Source organism: Notothenia rossii (genome assembly GCF_949606895.1).
Source record: "Notothenia rossii genome assembly, chromosome: 5".
In the NCBI taxonomy this organism is placed as follows: Eukaryota; Metazoa; Chordata; class Actinopteri; order Perciformes; family Nototheniidae; genus Notothenia; species Notothenia rossii.
Genome location: NC_136903.1, coordinates 91,404,081 through 91,431,580, shown reverse-complemented (window position 1 = coordinate 91,431,580; position 27,500 = coordinate 91,404,081). Strand labels below are relative to the sequence as shown.

The following is a 27,500-nucleotide window of genomic DNA, read 5'->3' as shown; positions in this document are numbered from 1 at the left end:
TAATTTCCCCAGACAGCTGCTGACACAGATGCCACGGTAGTTATTAGGGTCTGATTTGTCTCCACTCTTATGAATGGGGGAGATGAGCCCTTTGCACCAGATGTCAGGAAAACATCCTGACTGCAATATGATATTGAACAGCTTTAATACTGTACCCTGCATCTCTGGGGTGCTGCATCTGAGCATTTCGTTTTTAATGTTGTCTGGGCCACAAGCTTTCCTTGGCCGGAGAGATTGTGTCTGTGTGGTCAACTCTTCCCAAGTCATTGGGAAATCAAGGGGGTCCTGGTGGTCTTTAATAGTTTCTTCTAATGTTTGGAGTTTCTCTTTTGTAATACATTGATCTGAATTCATTAGATTTATTGGTATGTCTTTGTACAAACTTTCAAAATGTTCTCTCCAGATGTCACCGTTTTGGATGGGTAATGCTTGCGGTTGTTTTGTGTTGAAGTTGCTCCACAGATCCCAGAATTGATTTTGATCAATGGCTTTCTCAATATCCTCAAGTTTCATGTGGGTATAATTTTGTTTTTTGTTCCTTATTGTACATTTATATTTGTTTAAAAGGTCATTGTATCTAATGCGTAAGGCTGGGTTGTTTGGTTGCCGATGTTTTTCATTTGCTATTTTTCTCAGGTCTTTTCTGATGGTCTTGCATTCCTGGTCAAACCATTTGTCAGCGTTTTGCCTTTTAACAGGCTTCCGCTTTTGTTTTACAAGGTCAGCTTTAATAGCTGCCTTGTGAAATATCATATTGATATAATCAATGGCCATGTTTACACCATCTTTGGTAGGAACATATTGATTTTGGTCAAATAGTGACATGTCAACTGGTGACAACCGGAAGACAGAGAAGAAGAACAGACTCCGTGATATAAACAAACAATAGGGATATCTCTCTCTCTCTCTCTGTCTCTCTGTCTCTCTCTCTCTCTCTCTCTCTCTGTCTCTCTGTCTCTCTGTCTCTCTCTCTCTCTCTGTCTCTCTCTCTCTCTCTTGTTCTCTCTCTGTCTGTAATAATTTGCTAACTTATAACTAGGGATGTAACGATACCAAAAACTCACGGTACGATAATATCGCGATAACAAGTCCACGGTACGGTATTTATCGCGATATTGAATAATAAAGGGAAGAAAAAAAGTGATAATTTTTTTTTTTTCAATAAAACATTTTTTTACTCGGAAAATGTTTCTTTATTACATAATAAATCTGATTTTTACAGCCTTTTTGTAGGATAGCAGTATTTTAAAGTGTCAAAAACAAAGTGACAGTAACAGACTGGAACAAGAAAACCAGTGTTTTTGTACCTACTGGTAGGGCTACTACCAAACAAAGTAAGCATTTTCTTTATGCCACTGCATCTCACAAATAAACAAGGACATTTAATAATCAGACCCTGCAATAAAATAAATCAAGTTTCACTTTAGTTTTTCAAGTAACTCAACTCAAACTCACTAGTCACTCACTCAGCATCATCAGACAGGTTTTTAGGAATATGAGAATGTCCACATTTCCAGGTATTTATAAGCTGGGGTGTTTGGGCATTTACAATATCCCCTGCTCTGGAAACAACTCTCTCGCTTAGTACTGATGTTGCTGGGACACCAGTGGTCGCGTTAACCGAATATTTTATTTAACAATGACGGAAAAATCTGAAAGCAGTCTGTCATTTTGACAGATTAGAACAAACTCGGAACAGCGCCAACGTTTCCCCGCAGCGAGGCTCTGGTGTTATGCCGTGTTATGCATGCCCTCCAAAAGGAAATGATATAGTTCCCAAACCGTACTTTGCCGTACAGATCAATACATGTCTGGGAGGTTTTGCTTCACGCTGTGCGCGTCCCAGGAGGTGCATGCACACACGGCATAACACCGCCCCCCCCCGTTGACAGTTCACGAGCATGCTCTATCGTGAACTGTTCAGACCCGACGGGTAATAAGGGATTATGACGGAGATTTTACGATCCTGTCTGTCAAAATGACGGACAGCGAAAAAGTCTAACGCCAGGCTTATTGACATGGCGAGATATAAATATATGGTTGGTACTTGTCAATGTCTCTAGGTGTGTAAATGTAGCCCTGTAAATACGATGTCCTTTTGTGTTATCTGTTGTTTTATTTTCATGTTGTAACCTACTTGCTGCCATGTTGGACAGGTCTCTCTTGAAAAAGAGATCGATGATCTCAATGGGACCACCTGGTTAAATAAAGGTTTTTTAAAAAAAAAGTGTTTAAATCTTTTTTTTTTTTTTTTTTAAATTATTATTTTTTTAAAATCGCGGTAGATTTTGTCAGTCTCACGACGGTATTGGGAAGTTTATTTACCGCGATACCGCGATATTCGGTATATCGTTACATCCCTACTTATAACTGAACTTATGAGGCAATATACCTAACCTCTATTGAGCGTCCCAGCCCTTCGTATATCTTTCTGTATGTGGCCCTCGGTGCAAACAGTTTGGACCCCCCTGATGTAGTTAGTCCTAATGAGTCCTAACTGGTATGAGTAAATCTCCCTGCCTGTTTCATAGGTGTTTTATAATTTCCCTCTCCTCCTCCCCTTTACTCCGTCAGATCTACGAGTGTGTCCTTCTCGGGGTACGGCGTGCACAGCCCCAGCCTCCTGAAGCATCACATCTTCCACCAGCCGTCAGTGAACGCTGACCCGTCAGCGCAGGAGATCTGGAGGTCAGAGACTCTGCTGCAGGTAAACACAATCACTCTGGGGTCCTGTAGACGCATATATAAACAGCTTACAGTCAATATCATCAATACTTAATGCATGGAGGTGTGTGTGTGTGTGTGTGTGTGTGTGTGTGTGTGTGTGTGTGTGTGTGTGTGTGTGTGTGTGTGTGTGTGTGTGTGTGTGCGTGTGTGTGTGTGTGTGTGTGTGTGTGTGTGTGTGTGTGTGTGTGTGTGTGTGTGTGTGTGTGTGTGTGTGTGTGTGTGTGTGTGTGTGTGTGTGTGTGTGTGTGTGTGTGTGTGTGTGTGTGTGTGTGTGTGTGTTCAGATGTTCGTGGAGGTGTGGCTCCATCACTATTCGTTAGAGATGTATCAGAAGCTGCAGTCTCCTCAGGTAAAGGTAAGAGAAATAACCCCCCCCCCTCTCACCTGAAGCACGGCTGGCTGTTGACTGGCTGACCACACACACACACACACACACACACACACACACACACACACACACACACACACACACACAGTAGGTCTCCGTCAGTAGAAGCATATGTAAAATGTTTTTCTGTAAAAGCCTTGAAGCTTATGATGCTCTGCCGTCAGCATCTTGGCCTGTGTTCCCTGTAGAAGTGCTTTCTGCCTCCTTCACGTCCTCTGCATGCCGGCACGTCACTGTCACCAAGTGTGTGTGTGTGTTCTGTGTGTGCAGCACCATCATAAAGCCACAGCAAGGTGAAGGTTACCAACACTGAGGCTGACATGTTTAAATGTGGATGTCTGGTGAAAATATCTCCCTTAAAACACAATTTTAAGTGTATTAAAGAGAAGAGTTACGCTCGTGGGCTTTCTTAATATTATTATTATTTATTTAACGGGACGGCAGTGAGGCTTCATGCTGGTGTTGCTTGTTTACCTGCATGATGCGTACAATATTCATAACGAGACATTATAGTAATGTATAATTGATCGAGACGTGGACACTGCTCACTTCACCCGGCCTCTCTGTTTCCTCTGGTCTTACGCAGCAGTATTATTTCCTGCAGTTACTTCAAACTGTATCTGAAACAATGGAGGAGTTGTTGTTCAATTGAAGGCGTCATTGATTGTTTATTAGTGAGGTTAACAGCTGCATCGCTTCATCAGAAAACATCTGGAGATATCTTGTTTTTAAATATGAAATCATTGCAGGTGATATTTTGGCTGCTAATATGACATCTAGAAAGTCCATCTTTAAGATATCAGGGATGGAGCTTGTTTATTTTTTACAGATTTCTCACAGAAACCAAATGTTTATTCAAGATATGTGCAGATGTATCTTCGTTTTTTACCACATCCATAAGATATTCAGTGTATTCAGAAAGAAAAAGCTACAAATCCTCAATTTACAAAGTTGTAAATGTCAAATGAGTCATTTAAAGGCAAGTAAAACATGTGTTACTGCTTCATAAGGCTGCGTAGGAAACAGTTCCTTTAACCCCTCCTGTAGCATGCGACCGATCTCCTGCATTATAACATTGTGAATCTGAGTCATGTGTACTAAATGCTAAATAACATATATATTATTTTCTGTGTTTGTGAAGAGTAAACTCAAACTGCAAGATTTTGGCCAAGTTAATTTTACTTTGGACTATACGCAAACTTCTTAATATATGTTATAAGATTTGTAGATTATATTCAACACACTTATCTCTGTTTACATATTATATATCAGGGATTTGTCTGCACCCGTAAAATGTTAAAGTGATGCCAGAAAACAATATTTCTGTTCCTTAGAAACGGTATAATTACTCCAGAAATATGATAATCAAACGGAGCGTCAGATTGAACAACAACCACAGTATCACTATCCCCTCATACATGCGTCACTTCTGGGCAGAAATGACGGCTCCGCCCACTTTGGAGGGAAAACAACGCTGTCATCTGAATGGCGGTCGATACAAATTCTGAAGTTTTTGCCAATCCGATCAGAAATGTAAGAAAACTGTGGATGTTTGGATCTTTCAAAGAGCCGGATTACGAGGGCCAGACAGGCAAACAATTACATGAAACCATTGGAAATCGACGATTGGGCTCGATGTATGGTTAAATATAGCAGTAGGCGATTGATGGTCATAGATGAAAGTAACATCTAGGTCACTTTACGGCCCCGCCCACTTTTGGGGGAAACAACGCTGTCATTTGAACGGCGATCGAGCCTGAAGCCACAGAGCTCTTCTGTTACTGTCCTTTCTTCTTAGAGGAAGTTCAGAAACACGTAACTCTGGATTTGTTTTAATGTTTGAGGAGCAATAAACGACACAGCAGCTTGTTGGCGTGATACAACAATTATGTTCCTCCTCGCTCATGAGAGTAACAGCTGGAGAGATTACAGCCTCGCCTACTGATTTTAATTTAACCATATATCGAGCCCGATCGTCGATTTCCAATAATTTAATGTGATTGTTTTCCTGTCTGGCCGTCGTTATCGGGCTCTTTGAAGATCAGACAATCCACGGTTTTCTTACATTTCTGATCGGATTGTTAAAAACTTCAGAATTTGTATCGACCGCCGTTCAAATGACAGCTTTGTTTTCCCCTGAAAGTGGGCGGAGCCATCATTATCACCCGGAAGTGACGTAGGTGTTACACTCATCTATACTATATATGTCTAGAGAAACCCCTGATGTAGTATAACATGTAACTAGTTTAATATGCATTAAGTTATATGATTGATTGATTGATTGATTGATTGATTGATTGATTGATTGGTCAAATCTTACAGTTTTGAGTTTACTCTGTTTTTGATGTTAAACAACAGGAATGGGAATTTCTTTTAGATAATACATATGATTATTTTTTCAATTATTTGTATTTCATTTACTTATTGAAATGCACAAACACAGCCACACACTTCCTGTTGCTTCACCTGGAGCCATGTTTGCATCCCAATCGAATAATTCTTAGCAATTTTGTTGACAAACACGGCAGTTGTTTATGGAGCGAAAAGATTCCCCTCCCTGTGAAAGTGTTCCCTCAGTCATCATGTGATCTGTTTGTCTATTTGTCTCCCTCCTGCTTCCTCTCGCACAATGTGTCCTTCTCTGTTCTCACTGTTCCCTTTCCTCTGTTCTCATGTTTACCTTCCTCCATCTTGTCTGTCCTCCTCCTGTTTGTTTCCTTTCGGCCAATATTCTTGTCCCGCTGCTCTCTCTGTTTTCGCTGTTTCTTTTTTCCTCTGTTCTCATGTGTACCTTCCTCCCGCCATCTTGTCTGTTCCTTCTTCTTCCTCCTCCTCCTCCTCTTCCTCCTCCTTCTCCTCTTCCTCTCCCCCCTGGTGGTAACGGGGGAGAAGTTGGCGTTGCTTCAGTACCGCCTCAGTATGTCCAGCATGCCGAGCCAACCCTTCACCCCACCAGGCTCTGGGACCCTCAACACCTACCAAGTACTATTACCTTTTCATTCACCCCTGTCCCTCTGGGGTCTCCTGGAGGTAAAGCTCAGTCAGGGTCAACGTCAAGGATACTTCTCTCATAAAGAGGGGCGCAGGAATGATTCCTAAAACCTGGAAAATAGCAGGTTAGCACTCGTGGTTGGCTCTTCTGGAAGTCAATGTTTTTTGGTTAAGCCTGTGGTTATAAGATGCTAAAGAGATTTTTAATCTACGACATCAAATACGTCAGTAAATACCCCACTGGTGGATAAAAAAAAAAAGGTTGCTAGCAAGTGTCTAAATGAGACAACTAAACGCCATCACGCCCAACATTAGCCACCTTTAGCTTAGCGGTGGTGACGTGAAGTCATGTGACCGTGCTGTAGTTCCTTTATAGCCCAACATTAGCCACCTTTAGCTTAGCGGTGGTGACGTGAAGTCATGTGACCGTGCTGTAGTTCCTTTATAGCCCAACATTAGCCACCTTTAGCTTAGCGGTGGTGACGTGAAGTCATGTGACCGTGCTGTAGTTCCTTTATAGCCCAACATTAGCCTCCTTTAGCTTAGCGGTGGTGACGTGAAGTCATGTGACCCTGCTGTAGTTCCTTTATAGCCCAACATTAGCCACCTTTAGCTTAGCGGTGGTGACGTGAAGTCATGTGACCCTGCTGTAGTTCCTTTATAGCCCAACATTAGCCACCTTTAGCTTAGCGGTGGTGACGTGAAGTCATGTGACCGTGCTGTAGTTCCTTTATAGCTTATAAGGATCCCATTGAGAAAACCCATTAGCTTTTTGTGGAGGGAACCAGGGAGATGCATTAAATATTTTCAAAAACAAACCCAATTGATAAAGACAACCACCTTTTATTAAATGGCATTAGTTCCCTGTTCATTACAGGCTCTTTTGAAGATGAATCTCTGCGGAGAAGTATCCTTGACGGGGAAAAGTAATCCTGTAATGCAGCTTTTTGTAATCTGAGTATTTGAGCTTTTTTTTTTTACTGGTTTGTATGTGGTTCAGTTTTTTTAAAGGCATGCTTTTTACACTGGTGTGCTTCGTTGCTTCGTGCATGTTGAAGTGGTTTGATGATGTTATCTGTATAATTATCTTAGAAGAGCAAAGACACGACTACACTCTGAACAATCATTAATTTAACATGCCAGTCATTAAATCATTTAATTATCGGCTCTACATTCCTTTAAATATTTTTAATTGAACGTCCTTCAGGTAGGGTTTGTGTTTCTCTGCATTATATGACATTTTGCATCATTTAAAAAAAAAAAAAAAGCAGCTTTGCTTTAGCAGCTAATGGAGCACGGAGGTCCCACCTTTAATTCTATCATTTATCTAGTGTCAAAGGGTTAAATTGTATACCGGATTTACTTTAGCATTGACAAAACCTGAAACCGTTTTACTCCCTCTGCTTGGTAAAGTAATTCATGATAATCATAATAAGTTTGTATTGTAACTACCTATGATCTGTGAGACCTCCGTACTCTAATAGAACAACTAAACCAAGCTGAGCCTTTTGTTGATAGTTTACCTGCTTTGGGACTGGGCTGCGTTCTGATTGGCTGCTGGTGTACCTGAGAGCTGATTGGCTGGACTGTGTGTGTGTGTGTGTTTATGAAGCTCTTAGTGACTGATTGTCTCTCTCCAGGAGCCGTTCAGCCCCACGGAGGAACACGTGTTGGTGGTTCGTCTCCTAGTGAAAAACCTCCACGCCTTCTCAAACAGCCTGAAGCCGGATCAGCTGACCTCTTCCCCCCCGACACACTCACACACACACACTCACGCCAGCCCCCTGGAGGAGTTCAAGAGGTCAGAACAATCACAAATACTGATATCTGTCACAAATACTAAGGTCTGTCAGACTGCAAAGCTGTGTTTCTCTCATAGGCGTCATTTATCCTGGGGTCTCTGGGGACAGGTCTCCACCTCTTTGGGAAATGGCCAACTTTGCATTAGGATCATTTGTTAAACATGTTCTGAAATAGCGTGCATAAAGAATTGTACACTGTGAGAAAGCTTTACTTGCTCAAGAGAGGACTGGTCACGGTTTCTGGGTGTGTTTCTCGTATCCCAAGCGGCACGTTTAATATTAGTAATAACTGAATAGAGAATAGCTTTGCAGCAGCGTAGCATAGTTACTGCACTAGTTTAAATGTATAGTAAGTGTATGTACTGTATGTGTTGTTTGCGAGGGGCTCTTAATGCAGTAGTGTTTTTTAAATCTGAAGTAAGGGTCCCCTCCACTTTATCTAAGAAAGTGACGCCCGTGATTTCTCAAATTGGATTTAAAGACTTCTTGATCATTGTTTCCGTTAGCCGGACTTTGACCTGTCTGAAAACTGTACTCTTCAGTCACAACGTGCGGACAGAATAATTCCCCCTAAGCAGGGCTGCACGTTTCGGGAAAAATAATGTTTACCTTTCCGGAACAATTCAAACTTCCCGAACGCATGGTGATGACAAACACCAATTTTCCGGACAGCGCTGCTCTCGATATATTCGTAATCCTGTTTTTAATTTTGCATGTTGACGTGTTTGGCCGGGGCATATAAAATAGGTTTGTTCGATGTCTTCAAAGTTTAAAAGATGCGTACTGTGGTGATTATTGCCACTCAATATGCCCTGTGCCCAACAAAAACATGGGCACAACACGTACTTTTAATTTATGCTTTCATGCTTGAATTCCAGTATAATCCTTTATAGCTAGATAAAAAAAACAAAATATAAACTGATGTTTCCCTATCACAAGTTATATTTACAATTAACATATGTATCTGTTAGTGGTCTCCAGCAACTAGGCATTCAAAAATGTTCAAAGCATAATATTTATTCATCAAGTTTTATTTTTCACAACAATAAAGATGTGATGATTGAGGCTTTGCAAGTCTGGACATGTTGGTTATACGCATCTTGAACGTGGTTAAATGGTACTCTTTGAATGCTGTAGGAACCTTAGAGAATGTGTATATTCTGATATTCATGTTGTTAACGAGTCCTGAATGTTCCCCCTCAGAGTGGTGGTGCAGCGCTTCGTGCAGCAGAAGCTCTACCTGTTCCTGCAGCACTGCTTCGGCCACTGGCCTCTGGACGCCTCCTTCAGAGCGGTTCGTCCCACACAGAACATGTTCATACTCAGATTTACAATATTTAACTTCCTTCTGACTTTTAAGAATCATTTATTTGTGTGTGTGTGTTCAGGTGTTGGAGACGTGGCTCAGCTACATCCAGCCGTGGAGATACACCGGAGAGAAGATCAACCCTCAGGCCGACCAGAACAGAACGGTCCCAGAGAAATGGTGAGTCTGAGGGGCTTCTAAAGATATTTATTTTAGAATAATCCAACATAAGGAGGTCCTTATTCTTTCCCTAAAAATACTTTAAAATGAGTTAGTTATCAGCTGTGTGAGAGCACGAAGGATTTTAGTGAGCCATCTTATCACCTCAGGGCAAAATGCAATACATTTGTAGTGCAATAAAGATTCTTAAAGGTCCCTATTAAACTGTTCTTCATCAATATATCACAGGTCTCAGATATATACAGAGCCTGTCTCTGATTGGCTGAAACACCAGACAGATCATTGCAGCATTACCCATAATCCCCTCTGTTTCAGCCCTGTTTCCAAAGTGCTGATTCTCTGTCTGTTACTTTAGATGAAAATAAGGAGCCCCTCCCCACGCCCCTCTGAGAGACATTTGGTTACAAAGAACTCAATGGAGCTCTAGAGGAGATTCAGGTGATAAGGGGGGGGGGGGGTTACCTTGGTTGTTGATTGGCTAATGGTTACACAAGACAAAACATCGTTATGACATCATAAAGTGGCCAAAATCTGATCAGCTCATTTTCAGACAGGTTTTTATAGAAATGGATCAAAAAGAGAGAGAATCTTTGTTCCTGAAACTTTCAGAGTCTCTTTCCACAGAGGGGACACATGTTGATGTAGAAGAGACATGAAGAAGAGGGGACACATGTTGATGTAGAAGAGACATGGAGAAGAGGGGATACATGTTGATGTAGAAGAGACATGGAGAAGAGGGGACACATGTTGATGTAGAAGAGACATGAAGAAGAGGGGACACATGTTGATGTAGAAGAGACATGGAGAAGAGGGGACACATGTTGATGTAGAAGAGACATGAAGAAGAGGGGACACATGTTGATGTAGAAGAGACATGGAGAAGAGGGGACACATGTTGATGTAGAAGAGACATGAAGAAGAGGGGACACATGTTGATGTAGAAGAGACATGGAGAAGAGGGGACACATGTGGATGTAGAAGAGACATGAAGAAGAGGGGACACATGTTGATGTAGAAGAGACATGAAGAAGAGGGGACACATGTTGATGTAGAAGAGACATGGAGAAGAGGGGACACATGTGGATGTAGAAGAGACATGAAGAAGAGGGGACACATGTTGATGTAGAAGAGACATGAAGAAGAGGGGACACATGTTGATGTAGAAGAGACATGAAGAAGAGGGGACACATGTTGAGGTAGAAGAGACATGAAGAAGAGGGGACACATGTTGATGTAGAAGAGACATGAAGAAGAGGGGACACATGTTGATGTAGAAGAGACATGAAGAAGATGGGACACATGTTGATGTAGAAGAGACATGGAGAAGATGGGACACATGTTGATGTAGAAGAGACATGGAGAAGAGGGGACACGTGTTTATGTATAAAAGACATGAAGAAGTGGATTTTGCCTAACAGGATGAATGTGCTGCAGGATATTTGTGGTGTTGTATTGACGGTGCTGATGTTCTCGTTGAAGGGAGTCCTTTGTGCAGGAGAACCTCCTCATGTACACCAAGCTCTTCCAGGTTCTGCTGAACCGAGCCGTCAGGACCGACCTGGTCAACGCCAAAAACGCTCTGATGGTTTTCAGAGTCTCCAAAGTGTTCGCTCAGCCAAACCTCGCCGACATGATCCAGAAAGGTGAGCGCAGAAACTCAAACGGGAGATAAGATTCAAGGCTTTTATTTTCATTCGTACATAAAATATAATAGAAATAGTGAAATCAGAGTATACAAGTAATTGAAATATGATATATTAGATAAATAATTTGTAAGTTTCAAACACGAATGTTATGGATGTTCTAGTTCAGGTGTTTAACAGCGAATAAAGACGTGATGTCACAGATAGCAGTTTATACGTCTAAAAGAGTTTATTTGTGTTTAGTTTGGGTGTTATATTTGTTTAATAAATTCTCTAAACAACCCCTCCGTGTGTCCCCAGGAGAGCAGCTGTTTCTGGAGCCAGAGCACGTCCTTCATCACCGGCAGCCAAGAGGATACCTGACGCCCAATCAGGGAGGCAGCTTCCTTTCGTCACGGCAACGCGTGGTGACAGACATGGTGTTCAGGGTGAAGAGTCACGTCTACGCTCTGGAGGGACAAGACTGCCAGTACAAGCAGATGTTCGGAAACGAGCTCAGAGGAGCGGTACGTTCAGTTCAGTTCCTTTATAGCCCAACATTAGCCACCTTTAGCTTAGCGGTGTTGACGTGAAGTCATGTGACCGTGCTGTAGTTCCTTTATAGCCCAACGTTAGCCTCCTTTAGCTTAGCGGTGGTGACGTGAAGTCATGTGACCGTGCTGTAGTTCCTTTATAGCCCAACGTTAGCCTCCTTTAGCTTAGCGGTGGTGATGTGAAGTCATGTGACCGTGCTGTAGTTCCTTTATAGCCCAACATTAGCCTCCTTTAGCTTAGCGGTGGTGACGTGAAGTCATGTGACCGTGCTGTGGTTCCTTTATAGCCCAACATTAGCCTCCTTTAGCTTAGCGGTGGTGACGTGAAGTCATGTGACCGTGCTGTAGTTCCTTTATAGCCCAACATTAGCCTCCTTTAGCTTAGCGGTGGTGACGTGAAGTCATGTGACCGTGCTGTAGTTCCTTTATAGCCCAACATTAGCCTCCTTTAGCTTAGCGGTGGTGACGTGAAGTCATGTGACCGTGCTGTAGTTCCTTCATAGCCCAACGTTAGCCTCCTTTAGCTTAGCGGTGGTGACGTGAAGTCATGTGACCGTGCTGTAGTTCCTTTATAGCCCAACATTAGCTTTTTACTTTACAAATCATGAACTGGTGTTAATATGTGGTAATTATTCTGCTGAACTAAACATGTAAACATAAACGTTTGTTTGACAATAATCCAAATTAAAATGGAGAAATCCCATTGGACCAGGGAGATGCTGCCTTCAGGGTCCAACAAAGAAATATGACTATATGTTTAGCCCTACTTGAGCGTCTAAATCCTTTTCGTCCGTCTTGCAGGTCATGAAGTTGATCCAAATCATCGCCCAGGCCCGACAGACGGCCAAGAGGATTTCTGATCACTCCAACGAGGTGGCGGCCAGCAACTCGTTCCTCTCGTGGTTCGGGATGGGATCCTCGGACCTGAACAACACGTTCTCCGGCGCCGAGCCCGAGGAGAGCGGCGAGTGTTTGAAGAAAACCCACGAGTTCCTGGACCGAGCGCTGGAGCACCTGTGTCAAATCTTCAAGGTCAGACATTGATCAGCGGAGTTATATTTGGTAGTGGATCGGTGTTTCTCAAACCTTTTCATACCCAGGACCACTTAACCAATAAAAACTCCCCAAATATCCAGAAACAAAAGGCCTGCTTACCACTCCAACAGTTTAGAACAAACGACAGCCTACTAATGACAGCTTCACTTCTCTGTATCGCCTCGTTCAGACATTAAATCAACGATACAAATGCAACTACAAGCATTTCCTTCATATGTGTCTCTGTTGCTTTAAACACTGTGATAACCACTGTAGTAGATAATGGACTGGTAAAGGTGAACCCAGATCTAGCTTATGACATTCCTTGATGACGTGGATTCATGGTGTTGATGTTGTTGCCGTTGACTGCTGGTTAATTGTTTGTTTTGTTCTTCTCTTGTAGCTGAACCAAGGTCAGCTGACTCAGCTCATCTCCACCCTGGGCTCCTGTCAGGACGAAGGGAACTGCAAACAGCTGCCGGACTGCATCCAGGGAGAGAACGGACTCATTCTGACCGACCTGGGCCGCAAACAGGTATTCATAATAATACATTTGATTTATAAAGGCGCCTTTCAAAGCTCGCCGTACAAGGAACACAAAACACAAAACAAAAGTTGAAAAACACGACATCATAATCAATCAATAGAGACAGAAAAGCAGAGGATGTGTGATGTGATCAGGGGGGATGTGCCAGTTGAAGATGGTGTGTGTTGTTTTTAGTTGATGGTGTATAAAAAGCATCAGAATCACAAGTCCTTTATTCGTCCTGCAGCGGGGACGTTAACAGTGTTACAGCTATAAAGTGGCATCGCAGGTCAAAAGAGGCAAGCCATGATCAAGAGTGAGTTAACTTAGATAGAGAGAAGAAAAGAACATCTTTTATTCTCCTTTTATAATTGTTTTGGAAGTTTTTAGGTGAGAGACAGACAGGTGAAAGAGACAGGTGAGAGACGGACAGGTAGAGACAGGTGAGAGACGGACAGGTAGAGAGACAGGTGAGAGACAGACAGGTGAAAGAGACAGGTGAGAGATGGACAGGTAGAGACAGGTGAGAGACGGACAGGTAGAGACAGGTGAGAGACAGACAGGTAGAGACAGGTGAGAGACAGACAGGTGAAAGAGACAGGTGAGAGATGGACAGGTAGAGACAGGTGAGAGACAGACAGGTGAAAGAGACAGGTGAGAGATGGACAGGTAGAGACAGGTGAGAGATGGACAGGTAGAGACAGGTGAGAGATGGACAGGTAGAGACAGGTGAGAGACAGACAGGTGAGAGACAGACAGGTAGAGAGACAGGTGAGAGACAGACAGGTAGAGAGACAGGTGAGAGACAGACAGGTGAGACAGACAGGTGAGAGACGGACAGGTAGAGACAGGTGAGAGACAGGTGAGAGACAGACAGGTAGAAACAGACAGGTGAGAGATGGACAGGTAGAGACAGGTGAGAGATGGACAGGTAGAGACAGGTGAGAGACAGACAGGTGAAAGAGACAGGTGAGAGATGGACAGGTAGAGACAGGTGAGAGATGGACAGGTAGAGACAGGTGAGAGACAGACAGGTGAAAGAGACAGGTGAGAGATGGACAGGTAGAGACAGGTGAGAGACGGACAGGTGAAAGAGACAGGTGAGAGATGGACAGGTAGAGACAGGGGAGAGATGGACAGGTAGAGACAGGTGAGAGATGGACAGGTAGAGACAGGTGAGAGACAGACAGGTGAGAGACAGACAGGTAGAGAGACAGGTGAGACAGACAGGTAGAGAGACAGGTGAGAGACAGACAGGTGAGACAGACAGGTGAGAGACAGACAGGTAGAAACAGACAGGTGAGAGACGGACAGGTAGAGACAGGTGAGAGACAGGTGAGAGACAGACAGGTAGAAACAGACAGGTGAGAGATGGACAGGTAGAGACAGGTGAGAGATGGACAGGTAGAGACAGGTGAGAGACAGACAGGTAGAGAGACAGGTGAGACAGACAGGTAGAGAGACAGGTGAGAGACAGACAGGTAGAGAGACAGGTGAGACAGACAGGTAGAGAGACAGGTGAGACAGACAGGTAGAGAGACAGGTGAGAGACAGACAGGTAGAGAGACAGACAGGTAGAGAGACAGGTGAGAGACAGACAGGTAGAGAGACAGGTGAGAGACAGACAGGTGAGACAGACAGGTGAGAGACAGACAGGTAGAAACAGACAGGTGAGAGACGGACAGGTAGAGACAGTTGAGACAGACAGGTAGGGGCACAAAGGTAAAGAGACAGACAGGTGAGAGACACCTAGAGACGGTAGTGTGTATTCGTCATTCAAAAGAGGCAACAACCGGAATACAGACTGCGTGATAACCGAGAGAAGAAGAACAGACTGAGTGATATAAACAAACAACAAATAGTGTGTTCCATTTTCACTCTCCAGCGAGAAGCTCACGGGGCTTTCCTCAACCTGTGTCGAGAGCTGGAGTTCAATGAATTCTCACATTTGCCTCCTTAATCGTTTGTTTGGGTCCTCACTTCCGTTTCGCTTCTCATGCACTGATTCGCTAGCTGAACAGCCAATCAGAGTGATTTATTTAGCCGACAGCCTCTCGATTCAACATGTTGAATCGGCGGAGGAAGGTCTCAGCACGGCCAAAAAGACACGACGGTGCGGTACATGCCAATCTGAGTAGGGCGACACAACGCTCATCGACGGCCAGACATCTATCGATGGCGAAACTCGTCTTGGTGTGTCCGGGCCTTTAGGTGTCTAGTGGCTTGATAACAACAAAGGAAGGAAGCGCGACATTAAAATGAAGACAATAAAACAACCATGGCTTAAAATGAGTAGCAGCAATAAAGACAAACAAATGAGTGGTGTGTGTGTGTGTGTGTGTGTGTGTGTGTGTGTGTGTGTGTGTGTGTGTGTGTGTGTGTGTGTGTGTGTGTGTGTGTGTGTGTGTGTGTGTGTGTGTGTGTGTGTGTGTGTGTGTGTGTGTGTGTGTGTGTGTGTGTGTGTGTGTGTGTGTGTGTGTGTGTGTGTGTGTGTGTGTGTGTGTGTGTGTAGATCATCAGTGGCCAGCGCAGGTTTGACATCCAGTACCAGGGCGACCCGGAGCTGCAGCCAATCAGGAGCTACGAGAGCGCCCTATTGGTCCGTCTCCTCTACAGGGTCTCCAGTCTCATCAACCAAAGGGTGAGCCGGCGCATGTTCAACTGGAACTCTAAAGACTCAATTTTTATTTTTGAAATGTTCTGGTATATGGGTATTTGTCCTAAGTGTATTGGACTGTATTATTGTAATATGTAGGATGACTTTATAAATAACCCATCTTTGATTTTATTTGTGTTATTTAGGTTCTCAGTGTTATTATTGATTTGATTTCTTTACATTTTGTTTTTCATATTCTCATGTTTAATGTTTTAGGATCTGAGACCTTCTACATGTTGTGACCCCTTGTTAAAGGAACTGTTCCTCTAAATTGGAGTACTATTGGATGTAAAGGGGGATGTGAGAAAGTAACTAATAAAGAATAAGTAAAAAAAAAAAAAAAACTTAAATGACGCCTCGTTGACTTTCGTTCTTTTTCCTCCCACAGTTTGGAGCTCACATGGACGCTGTTTGCTCCCGTCCGGACTTCCCGGGTCGCCTGTGTCGTCACTTCCTGTCTGACGGTGACTCCGCCCCCAGGCTGAATCAGAGCTCGTTGTCGCGGCGATGGTCAGAGCGTCCGAGGCGTCCGAGGCTGAGCCTGCGTCGACTCGCCAGCTTCAGGACCCTGATGGTTCTCCTGCTGATCTACGGCCTGGGAGCCATTCTGTCCTTCAGCCCCGTCTCCAGCTCCATCATCATCCTCACCGGGGGCTTCCTGTACGGACTGGTGCTCACACTGCTCCAAGACAAACTGAAAACACACTGACACACACACACACACACACACACACACACACACACACACACACACACACACACACACACACACAATCACACACATTAACAGACTCACACATAGACACACACACACACACACACACACACACACACACACACACACACACACACACACACACACACACACACACACACATTAACAGACTCACACACACACACACTGACACCGTTTAAAAGTCCAGAGGGAAGTCATCAATTCTCTTGTTTTTCTAACCAACAAGTCTAAAATCCTCAAAAATATTCATGTCTTATAATGTCAGATTGAGTTAAAAGAGCAGAACACACACAGATGGACGCACACACACACACACACACACACACACACACACACACACACACACACACACACACCTGGAACGGGAGCAGAACAAAGATCAGCTTTGATTGTGTTGATGTGTGTTATGGCTGCAGATAACTGTTACTTTTTTACCTTTTTTAATAATCATTTTGATTTTAAAAGTCCACAAGGAAGTCACCAAATGTCTTGTTTTTCCAACAATCGTTAAAAATATTCATGTCCTATGTCAGATCGAGTTAAAACAGCAGATCTCTCCCTCACACACACACACACACACACACACACACACACACACACACACACACACACACACACACACACACACACACACACACACACTGGCTGCACAGAGTTGTCCTTAAATATTATTTTTGACTATCAAACACTAGAAAACAGTTAGAAAGTCCAGAGGGAAATCATCAAATCTCTTGTTTTCCAACCAACCGTCTAAAATCCTCAACATATTCACTTCTTAGAGTGAAAACAGCAAAATTAACATTAGATCGTCTTAAATGAGATATATTTTCTTTTTTCTAAACATGTGATCTTGTTTCAGAACCATAGTCTGCGTTTCTACGGATGATTTTATTCTTTTCATGCTCTAACTCCTGACATCTACCTTCACGTTTCCCAGACTTTCCGAAGGGACAGCTTTTTAAACGAGACGTGTGAAACCCTGTGAGACGGGCAGCTTTATTTTCCTTGCCTTTGATATGACTGCTGAACTCTTTCAGATGTAAACCCTGTACATAAACACAGTGTTGTTGCTCCTCTGTTTTCAGAAAGCATCTGACAAACGGGTGCATGCCAAAACATTCAACGGGATAACAAACAATAAAACTGACTATTTTTGTGACGGCAGGATGCGTTTTTTGTCCAAGAGATTCAATAAACTGTTTGCACTTGTCGGGGTTTGTTAAGTGTAATTCCTTTATTTTTAGGTGTGTGTGTTTAGGTATTTATGTGTTTGATTATTTATCCCCCTTCCTAAGCTAAACAAATAAATAAGCCTGGAGAATGCATCATCCCAAAGCTGGGGCTGTTTTTACTTTTAAACTTATGACCTTTAAGCGATAGGTGGTGCATTGCTGCAGATTAGACAAGCCAATATTACACTATAAAGACACTTACAACGAGCAAAGCCTTAAAGCAGTAAAGTGCACCAAAAGAAACGAGGACAAATTAAATAAATGTCTGAAACATTACCAGAGAAATGTCGGGAAAAAGGTTCACAAAAATCCATGTCAATTCTTTTTAGAAGTAATATATTAAATATTGACCAAAATGAATTGATAAATGAATGCATTGTTGTAGATTACATTAGCCAACATTAAGTAAAGGAGTTGCAATATATAACGCCTTAAACTGCAGTAATGTGTGAATTATAAGAGGTGAATAATGTCTGGAAACCGTCTTTTTCTGGAAAATATGGGATTTCTTTTTAAATGTAAGCAAAACAATTTTGAGAAATGTACAAAAAAACGTATCAGTTTGTTTTATAATATGATGCACTGCTGTAGGTTACACTAGCATATATCAACGCCTTAAACAAAGATAAATATCCACAAAAGAATATTATAAACGTATGGAAAATAACCCCAAAATGTAGGAAAATAACCAAGAAAATGTGTGAATTATTTCCAAATATTAAAAGGCCTTAAACATTCTAAAAATATATATAAAAGGGAAACAATGCCTGAAAAACGTCTATGGGTTTTCTGAAAATGTTTAAATGTAAGTTAATTTCTTTGAAAGAATACATGAAAAATGTACACAAACAAATAGCTTTTGTAATAATATGATGCATTGCGGTGCCTTCAAAGAAATACAACAATTATCTAACCATTTGTGTTAAAAGGGTTTCACTTATTCAATGCGCAATCATTAATTCCATAAACGACACGATGTGGAAATATCGAACTACAACTCCCATGAGCAAGTTCTCCCGCATACGTCATCACTTGCGACTCCGTTCTGTGACGTAACACGAAGCCGCCCGCCGAGGAGAAGTTTTGAAAATAAACGTGACCGTACTTTTTTATTTTACTAAACGTCAGATGTTCGCGTGGTTTCCCTCGAGACTTCCCGACAAACACCTGGAGAATCTCACCCGTTGAGAGGAGGAGAGAAAGGTCGATTCAGGTGAGTCACGTGCTGCTAGCTGACATGAGGCATGCTGTCATCTGAACACATGAACACATGAACACACATACACACACACGAACACACAAACACTCACAGACAGTCAGAATACATAGTTAAAAAGGACACCCATAAATAACCCCGTTCTTTATTAAAGAAGTGTTTTATATGTACAGCGTAGAGACAACTAAACACATAACTCGAAATAAAACACACACACACGGGGAGAGGGTCAGATATAACTTGCACGTGAGGTCAGGAAGCTGTGGACACTAAAGTGAGTCTGCCTGATACCTGTCACAGAGTTAGCGCGTGAGCAACAAGGAGACAACTTCACAACAAGTGCTCAAGTACACTTCTGATGTACTTGTACTCCACTACTACATGTATTTAATCCCTTTAGTTACTTCACAGATCTGGACGAATGATGTGAAATATAATCAAGTGTTAAATCAAACTTTAGTTCCACCTGGAGTAAATCCACCAGCTACCCTGCAGTATACAAAGTCATTCAAACTAGCTGCACCTTTACCAGCTTTGAGAACACTTTCATGATCAATCATTATAAAACATATCATATATATTATTCTGAAATGGACCAATCTGCACAACGACTACTTTTACTGTCGCTACTTTCACTATATTTTGATGAGAATACTTTTATACTTTTACTTGAGGAACATTTTGAATGCAGGACTTTCACTGTGACAGAGTATTCCTACACTCTGGTACTTCTACTTTTACTCAAGTACAAGATCTGAGTACTTCTACTTTTACTCAAGTACAAGATCTGAGTACTTCTACTTTTACTCAAGAACAAGATCTGAGTACTTCTACTTTTACTCAAGTACAAGATCTGAGTACTTCTACTTTTACTCAAGTAATAGATCTGAGTACTTCTACTTTAACTCTAGTAATAGATCTGAGTACTTCTACTTTAACTCTAGTAATAGATCTGAGTACTTCTACTTTAACTCTAGTAATAGATCTGAGTACTTATACTACTACTCTACTACTTTTACTCAAGATCTGAGTGTTTCTACTTTTGTTACTTTAACTACATTTTGATGCTAACGTTTTGTACTTTAATTTGAGTAACATGAACTTTTACTCCACTCTTGTACTTGTACTTAAGTGTGAGTACTTTCCCGCCTCCTCTGGTTAGTGGCGGGTGTTTCTGAGCAGCTGTCCCCCAGCAGAGGACACCTGTTGTGGGGTCGAATACCATCTCTCCCCCCCCTTTGATGGTCTCTGAGATATGAGGCCTCAACCCATAACACTGGCAGAGCTTCGGGTGAGTAAAGAGAAGGGTCCTCATGAGGGTCATTTTAAAGAGTCAGGGTCTACCAGGTGGGACTGGCTTATCAGCTCAAAGATGCATCGCTTCATTGAGTTATTCCCTGATTCCACTTTGTATGTATATTTCTTTAAATATTCGTGAAGGTAATGTTAGGCTTTGGAAAACACTGTTATAACAAACTGGAACTGAATGAGTGACATGTTAAGAAGCTGGAATCAGGAGCTCTGAGCTATTCTCACATGGACACAACTCAAAGCTATACATTTCTTGAAAACTATTTCTATCTATCTTTTGAACTTTAACTTCAGATCTAAGTTCCTTTGCAACCTCATTGATTGTTTCCTCCTCCTCCTCCTCCAGGAAGCGATGGGCTTCGGAGGTGAAGCCCCTCCCCCTCCTCCTCCTCCCCCTCCTCCTCGTCCTCCCCCTCCTCCTGCTCCTGCTCCTCCTCCTGTGATGTCATCAGCGATCTCTGTTGACGCTAAAGCCGACCTCACGTCCCTGCTGAACGAGTGGGAGGAGTCTCAGAGAGGGACCACGGAGACGCTGGTGTCCATCCTCACCAGGTAAGAGCTCTAATGCCCCTTTCACACCAACGCGGGTCCAGGGCCGGTTCGGAGCTAGAGCCTGATAAGCACCGGTTTTTCAAGAAGAGAATCAAGAACCGCATACGTCACGATAACGTCGGAGGCGGGGCTGGGGCCGGGGCCGGGGTGTGGGCAGGGGCCGGGGCAGGGGCAGGAGCCGGGGCCGGAGCCGGGTTGTGAGATCAACCTCCTGAACAACAACAAGAAGCCCACGTTTTGTCCACTATGTACACAACGATGGAAGACCCCAAAGGTAAACGCAGTGGTCCACTGAAGAGACCAGCTACCTACTGGGAATCTGGTCTTCCCAAGAGGTAGAGAGGAAGCTGGAGGGGAGCCCGCGGTCCTTCTTTCTCCTACGTAATCGTCGTTGAAGTTGATGATGATGATTGTGAAGAACATTTGAAAGTCGCTTGTGAAGAATGGAAAGTTCGTGGTGAAGTCGTCCTATTATTTCCATTTGGTTTCGACAAAGCAAAACGAGCGAGCATATTTGTCCGCTTCCATGTTAATGAAAGTTTGACGAATATGCCTTCTACGACTGATAATAAATGTGTAAATTAATTAGCGGTTCCATATTTCAATGAGTTGACCGCCCAGTTCATCTGTTCTATAAGATGTGATACAGACAGAGAGACTTGACGTCGGCTCTCTGGACCTCTTTAAGGACGTTTCTCCTTCTGGGACCGGTCTGCTTCCTGTCCCCTGAGTCAGGACTGAACCTGGAGGAGTTCAGTTATTATGCTCCAAACATCTGGAACAAACTCCCAGAAACTCTTGACTACTTTTAAATCCAGGCTGAAGACTTTTCTCTTTGCCGCTGCTTTTAATTGATATATTCACATCTTAAACTGCACGGTAACTTTGATCAATGTATTTTTACGGTTTTTAAATGCCATTTTCTGAATGTCTTTAATGTTTGCAAAGCGCTTTGAATTGCCTTGTGTTGAAAGGTGCTGTATGAACAAATGTGCCTTGCCTCTGTGTTCCTCAGGATCTCTGAGCTGATTGAAGGGGAGACAGCAGAATATCACAAAGCAGACCCCGACCCCTTCGATGACAGACATCCAGGTTCTTATCCCTCTCACGACATGCTGTCTTTGTTTCAAGAGCACCAGACTGGCTTTTCTTTCTGTGAATATAAAAGCTGATGTTAATGTGTTCAGGACGGGCAGACCCAGAGTGCATGCTGGGACAACTCCTCAAGATGCTCTTCAATAACGATGACTTCACTAACGCGGTAAGGACTGCAAAGCAAATCCGTTTTTATATACCGTGCACTCAGAAGTAGATCCAGGACAAAAAGCACCAGACTCAGACAGCTTCACCCCACAGGCCATCAGACTGTTAAACACCTGAGCTCTGGGAAGAACATCCAGAACATTCATCTGTTTGCATCTTACAATCTGCTTATTTATATAAATAGTTTTGTAAACTTTTGGTCGCATCCAAACACTTCTTTCTCACGTGCTCCTAATCCTCCTCCATAGAAACGTGACAGTGTCTTTGTTGACAGTATTTGTGTTTGTGAAAAAGGTATTTAAAGGTCTTTAATGTCCTTCAGCTAATGGATAACTACATCATGACGAGCAGAGAGCTGGATCTGAACACGGCCTCCTGCAGACTGCTGCAGAACATCATGCCGGGCCTGGAGACCGCTGCTGTCTTCCAGGAGAAGGTAACGAGCTTTTTAATTTACACACACTGTTAGAAAACTCTCCCTGGTCCCCTGCTTGAGCTTGAATCTCAGGATCCATGTATCTGTGATCCTCTCCAGAACTTTTTCTCAAAAATCTCAAGATTATGACTTTTTCTAAAAAATCTCCAAATTATGACTTTTTCTCCAAATTATGACTTTTTCTCAAAAATCTTTATACGATTAATAATCACTAGTCCCCGGCTTGAGCTTCAACCTCAGGATCCATGTATTTATTATCCTCTCAAGAATGGAAGTAGTCAAAACAAAAAAAGAGAATTTGTTGGTATTTTTCTCAAAATCTCAGAATTCTGAGTTTTCTGACAAAATTGTGACTTTTTTTCAAAACCTTAACAAAATGATTTTTTTTTTTTTTAAATGTCCAAATTCTGACTTTCTCTCAAAATATCAAAATTATGACTTTTTCTGAATACTTCACATTTTTTATAATCCCTGGTCCCCGGCTTGAGCTTGAGTCTCAGGATCCATGTATCTGTGATCCTCTCCAGAACTTTTTCTCAAAAATCTCAAGATTATGACTTTTTCTAAAAAATCTCCAAATTATGACTTTTTCTCCAAATTATGACTTTTTCTCAAAAATCTTTATACGATTAATAATCACTAGTCCCCGGCTTGAGCTTCAACCTCAGGATCCATGTATTTATTATCCTCTCAAGAATGGAAGTAGTCAAAACAAAAAAAGAGAATTTGTTGGTATTTTTCTCAAAATCTCAGAATTCTGAGTTTTCTGACAAAATTGTGACTTTTTTTCAAAACCTTAACAAAATGATTTTTTTTTTTTTTAAATGTCCAAATTCTGACTTTCTCTCAAAATATCAAAATTATGACTTTTTCTGAATACTTCACATTTTTTATAATCCCTGGTCCCCGGCTTGAGCTTGAGTCTCAGGATCCATGTATCTGTGATCCTCTCCAGAATGGAAGTAGTCATCACATACAGAGCATCAACTAGTTCCTGAACAGTGTCCTTCACATGCTGATATCCAAGAGAGGGAGTTCCTCAGTCACAAGATGGAGGAATAGAAAGCAGTATTCAATGTTTACTTCAGATTAGCTCCACGTCAGAAATGATCATGCTTGTCATATGTCTCTCTCCATAGAGGCTGAATCATCATGTTAATCACATAGCTATCATATGCCTCAAACAGTCCTGATGCTCTTCTAGGTAATCACACATGCTGTCATGTTCACAGCTACAGTTGATACCTTTGTTAGCATGTTGCTCTCATGTTGGAAGAGGACCTTGAGGATTTTCCCAACCAGTACTAACCTCTATCTGCTGTCCCTCTCAGGAGGGTCTGGTGGAGAAGCTGTTCTCCTGGTCCAGAGAGGCGGAGCGGCCTCTCAACGTGTTCTCCACCGGACTGCTGGCCAGAGCCATGAGCAACCAGGAAGTAGCAGCTAGCTACAGAGACGAGAACGCTCTGCTGGTAAGAGATACGTCAAGAAACCAAATGAAGACATTTAGCTGTGATCTGATCTTGATTGGCAACAATGCTAGCCCTGTTAAAACGGTCTCCATTAATTAAAAAAAACGACAACTTGCGACAGACCTGAATAAGCATTGGTTTGTCCTCTTATACTAACAGGTGTCAATTTGTAGTGATTTTAGCTTACTTTTGGCTGAATGTGTTCATTTGGTTTCCTGAAGTACCTGAGATTTACAAAACAAGATTTGTCTGTTTTCAGCGATCTTACTTTTAAGAATTTACGACCAGAAGATATCCTGCTTACAGGGAAACAAAGAAAGAGTTATCTACAATACACAATATGAAATGTGCTGAATAAAATTGAGTACACTATAATAGACAATTCATAATAATAAGAGTCCAACTAAAATGAAATGCCATGGTTTCTGTCCGCTACAACAGACGTCATTTGAGAGATTAAGGTAGAAATGTAAAAGGATAAATTGTAGATGATATTAAGTAGGGATGCCAGAAACTGACTATGATCAAATTCGAAAATCGGACAGCCCTGGCGAATATTAATCTATTAAACTATTCGCCCCCTGGGGAAAAAAAAGGAAAAAAAAAATAATAATAAAAAAATATATAAATAAAATCCAATTCAAAGAAAAAATAATTTCCGATTATGGAGACTGTAACGAATATTCGAAAAATCGAATAATCGATGGCATCCCTAATATTAAGACGTCTCGTGTTTCCTGCAGGTGCCGATCATGATCCAGCGCCTGCATGAACTGCAGAGTGAAGACGCCAAGAATCTGCCTCAGGCCGAAACCTCGAGCGCCTCAACACACCAGAACTTAAAAACAAACGAGGACGAGGAGGAAGGCGAGAAGAAAAAAGAAGAGGAGGAGGAGGAAGAAGAAGATGCTGAGTTTAAACTCTGCTCTGCAAAAAAGAACGGAGACAAAACGCGACTTCTGCCGGATTTTGTTTACCAAGCGAGGCCAGATCTTGGAGGAGGAGGAAGAGGAGGAGGAAGAAGAGGAGGATTAGGGAAGAGACGAGCGATGCAGGACAACGGGAGGAAAGTCAAGCAGAAAATGAACGAGGGAGAGGAGGAGGAGGAAGAGGAGGAGAGGAGCGCCTCCTGGTCAGAAATGAGCTCCATGGTAATCGGATCAGAGTACCGCCTCTCTCCACTGAGCGCCGCCACTGAGCAGAGACTCATCCTCCAATACCTGACTCCACTGGGAGACTACCAGGAGGTGAGAGCAGGGAAACACATGCTGAATAAAGTGAGTCCTTCAAGAGGACCTGTCCTGTTCATGTTCAGGTGTATATCAGTATGTAGTGTCTCTACTTTAAAGAGTCCTCTCAACTTTAAAGAGTCCTCTCCTGATGATGTTCAGGTGTATATCAGTATGTAGTGTCTCTACTTTAAAGAGTCCTCTCCAGCTGATGTTCAGGTGTATATCAGTATGAAGTGTCTCTACTTTAAAGAGTCCTCTCAACTTTAAAGAGTCCTCTCCTGATGATGTTCAGGTGTATATCAGTATGTAGTGTCTCTACTTTAAAGAGTCCTCTCCAGCTGATGTTCAGGTGTATATCAGTATGAAGTGTCTCTACTTTAAAGAGTCCTCTCAACTTTAAAGAGTCCTCTCCTGCTGATGTTCAGGTGTATATCAGTATGTAGTGTCTCTACTTTAAAGAGTCCTCTCCAGCTGATGTTCAGGTGTATATCAGTATGAAGTGTCTCTACTTTAAAGAGTCCTCTCAACTTTAAAGAGTCCTCTCCTGATGATGTTCAGGTGTGTTTCAGTATGTAGTGTCTCTACTTTAAAGAGTCCTCTCCTGCTGATGTTCAGGTGTATATCAGTATGTAGTGTCTCTACTTTAAAGAGTCCTCTCCTGCTGATGTTCAGGTGTGTATCAGTATGTAGTGTCTCTACTTTAAAGAGTCCTCTCCTGATGATGTTCAGGTGTGTTTCAGTATGTAGTGTCTCTACTTTAAAGAGTCCTCTCCTGCTGATGTTCAGGTGTATATCAGTATGTAGTGTCTCTACTTTAAAGAGTCCTCTCCTGCTGATGTTCAGGTGTGTATCAGTATGTAGTGTCTCTACTTTAAAAGTCCTCTCCAGCTGATGTTCAGGTGTATATCAGTATATAGTGTCTCTACTTTAAAGAGTCCTCTCTACTTTAAAGAGTCCTCTCCTGATGATGTTCAGGTGTATATCAGTATGTAGTGTCTCTACTTTAAAGAGTCCTCTCCTGCTGATGTTCAGGTGTTTATCAGTGTGTCGTGTCTCTACTTTAAAGAGTCCTCTCCTGTTGATGTTCAGGTGTATATCAGTATGTCGTGTCTCTACTTTAAAGAGTCCTCTCCTGCTGATGTTCAGGTGTGTATCAGTATGTAGTGTCTTTACTTTAAAGAGTCCTCTCCTGCTGATGTTCAGGTGTTTATCAGTATTTTGTGTCTCTACTTTAAAGAGTCCTCTCCTGCTGATGTTCAGGTGTTTATCAGTATGTAGTGTCTCTACTTTAAAGAGTCCTCTGCTGCTGATGTTCAGGTGTATATATCAGTTTGTAGTGTCTCTACTTTAAAGAGTCCTCTCCTGCTGATGTCCAGGTGTATATCAGTATTTAGTGTCTCTACTTTAAAGAGTCCTCTCCTGCTGATGTTCAGGTGTATATCAGTATGTAGTGTCTCTACTTTAAAGAGTCCTCTCCTGCTGATGTTCAGGTGTATATCAGTATGTAATGTCTCTACTTTAAAGAGTCCTCTCCTGCTGATGTTCAGGTGTATATCAGTATGTCGTGTCTCTACTTTAAAGAGTCCTCTCCTGCTGATGTTCAGGTGTATATCAGCATGTAGCATCTCTACTTTAAAGAGTCCTCTCCTGCTGATGTTCAGGTGTATATGTAATGTCTCTACTTTAAAGAGTCCTCTCCTGCTGATGTTCAGGTGTATATCAGTATGTTGTGTCTCTACTTTAAAGAGTTCTCTGCTGCTGATGTTCAGGTGTATATGTAGTGTCTCTACTTTAAAGAGTCCTCTCCTGCTGATGTTCAGGTGTATATCAGTATTTAGTGTCTCTACTTTAAAGAGTCCTCTTCTGCTGATGTTCAGGTGTATATCAGTATGTAGCGTCTCTACTTTAAAGAGTCCTCTCCTGCTGATGTTCAGGTGTATATGTAGTGTCTCTACTTTAAAGAGTCCTCTCCTGCTGACTTTCAGGTATATATCAGTATGTTGTGTCTCTACTTTAAAGAGTTCTCCGCTGCTGATGTTCAGGTGTATATGTATTGTCTCTACTTTAAAGAGTCCTCTCCTGCTGATGTTCAGGTGTATATCAGTATGTAGTGTCTCTACTTTAAAGAGTCCTCTCCTGCTGATGTTCAGGTGTATATCAGTATGTAGTGTCTCTACTTTAAAGAGTCCTCTCCTGCTGATGTTCAGGTGTATATCAGTATGTAGTGTCTCTACTTTAAAGAGTCCTCTCCTGCTGATGTTCAGGT

The 27,500-nt window shown here is 42.3% G+C and overlaps 2 protein-coding genes across 10 annotated transcripts in view; both read left to right on the top strand.

Annotated features, from left to right (window-relative positions):
* Positions 1-17,733, top strand: part of smpd4 (sphingomyelin phosphodiesterase 4) — a 36,149-nt gene extending 18,416 nt beyond the window's left edge. For 2 of the 6 annotated variants that reach the window (XM_079684388.1, XM_079684386.1), the window contains exons 9-20: positions 2,575-2,707; positions 3,011-3,082; positions 6,008-6,097; positions 7,747-7,907; positions 9,112-9,202; positions 9,297-9,394; positions 10,874-11,037; positions 11,338-11,543; positions 12,372-12,602; positions 13,009-13,140; positions 15,644-15,772; positions 16,176-17,733. In XM_079684388.1, the coding sequence (XP_079540514.1) occupies positions 2,575-2,707; positions 3,011-3,082; positions 6,008-6,097; positions 7,747-7,907; positions 9,112-9,202; positions 9,297-9,394; positions 10,874-11,037; positions 11,338-11,543; positions 12,372-12,602; positions 13,009-13,140; positions 15,644-15,772; positions 16,176-16,496 (1,828 nt within the window). In that variant the 3' untranslated portion in view covers positions 16,497-17,733. The remainder of the gene's footprint in view (positions 1-2,574; positions 2,708-3,010; positions 3,083-6,007; positions 6,098-7,746; positions 7,908-9,111; positions 9,203-9,296; positions 9,395-10,873; positions 11,038-11,337; positions 11,544-12,371; positions 12,603-13,008; positions 13,141-15,643; positions 15,773-16,175) is intronic. The other 4 variants (XM_079684391.1, XM_079684389.1, XM_079684387.1 and 1 more) reach the window with 3 other exon arrangements.
* Positions 17,734-18,785: 1,052 nt separating this feature from the next.
* The window catches only part of LOC307041060 (DDB1- and CUL4-associated factor 1-like), a 53,287-nt gene continuing 44,572 nt past the window's right edge, over positions 18,786-27,500 (top strand). For 2 of the 4 annotated variants that reach the window (XM_079684384.1, XM_079684382.1), the window contains exons 1-8: positions 18,786-18,968; positions 20,104-20,262; positions 20,629-20,834; positions 21,850-21,926; positions 22,022-22,095; positions 22,420-22,533; positions 23,865-24,002; positions 24,746-25,279. In XM_079684384.1, the coding sequence (XP_079540510.1) occupies positions 20,227-20,262; positions 20,629-20,834; positions 21,850-21,926; positions 22,022-22,095; positions 22,420-22,533; positions 23,865-24,002; positions 24,746-25,279 (1,179 nt within the window). In that variant the 5' untranslated portion in view covers positions 18,786-18,968; positions 20,104-20,226. The remainder of the gene's footprint in view (positions 18,969-20,103; positions 20,263-20,628; positions 20,835-21,849; positions 21,927-22,021; positions 22,096-22,419; positions 22,534-23,864; positions 24,003-24,745; positions 25,280-27,500) is intronic. The other 2 variants (XM_079684383.1, XM_079684385.1) reach the window with 2 other exon arrangements.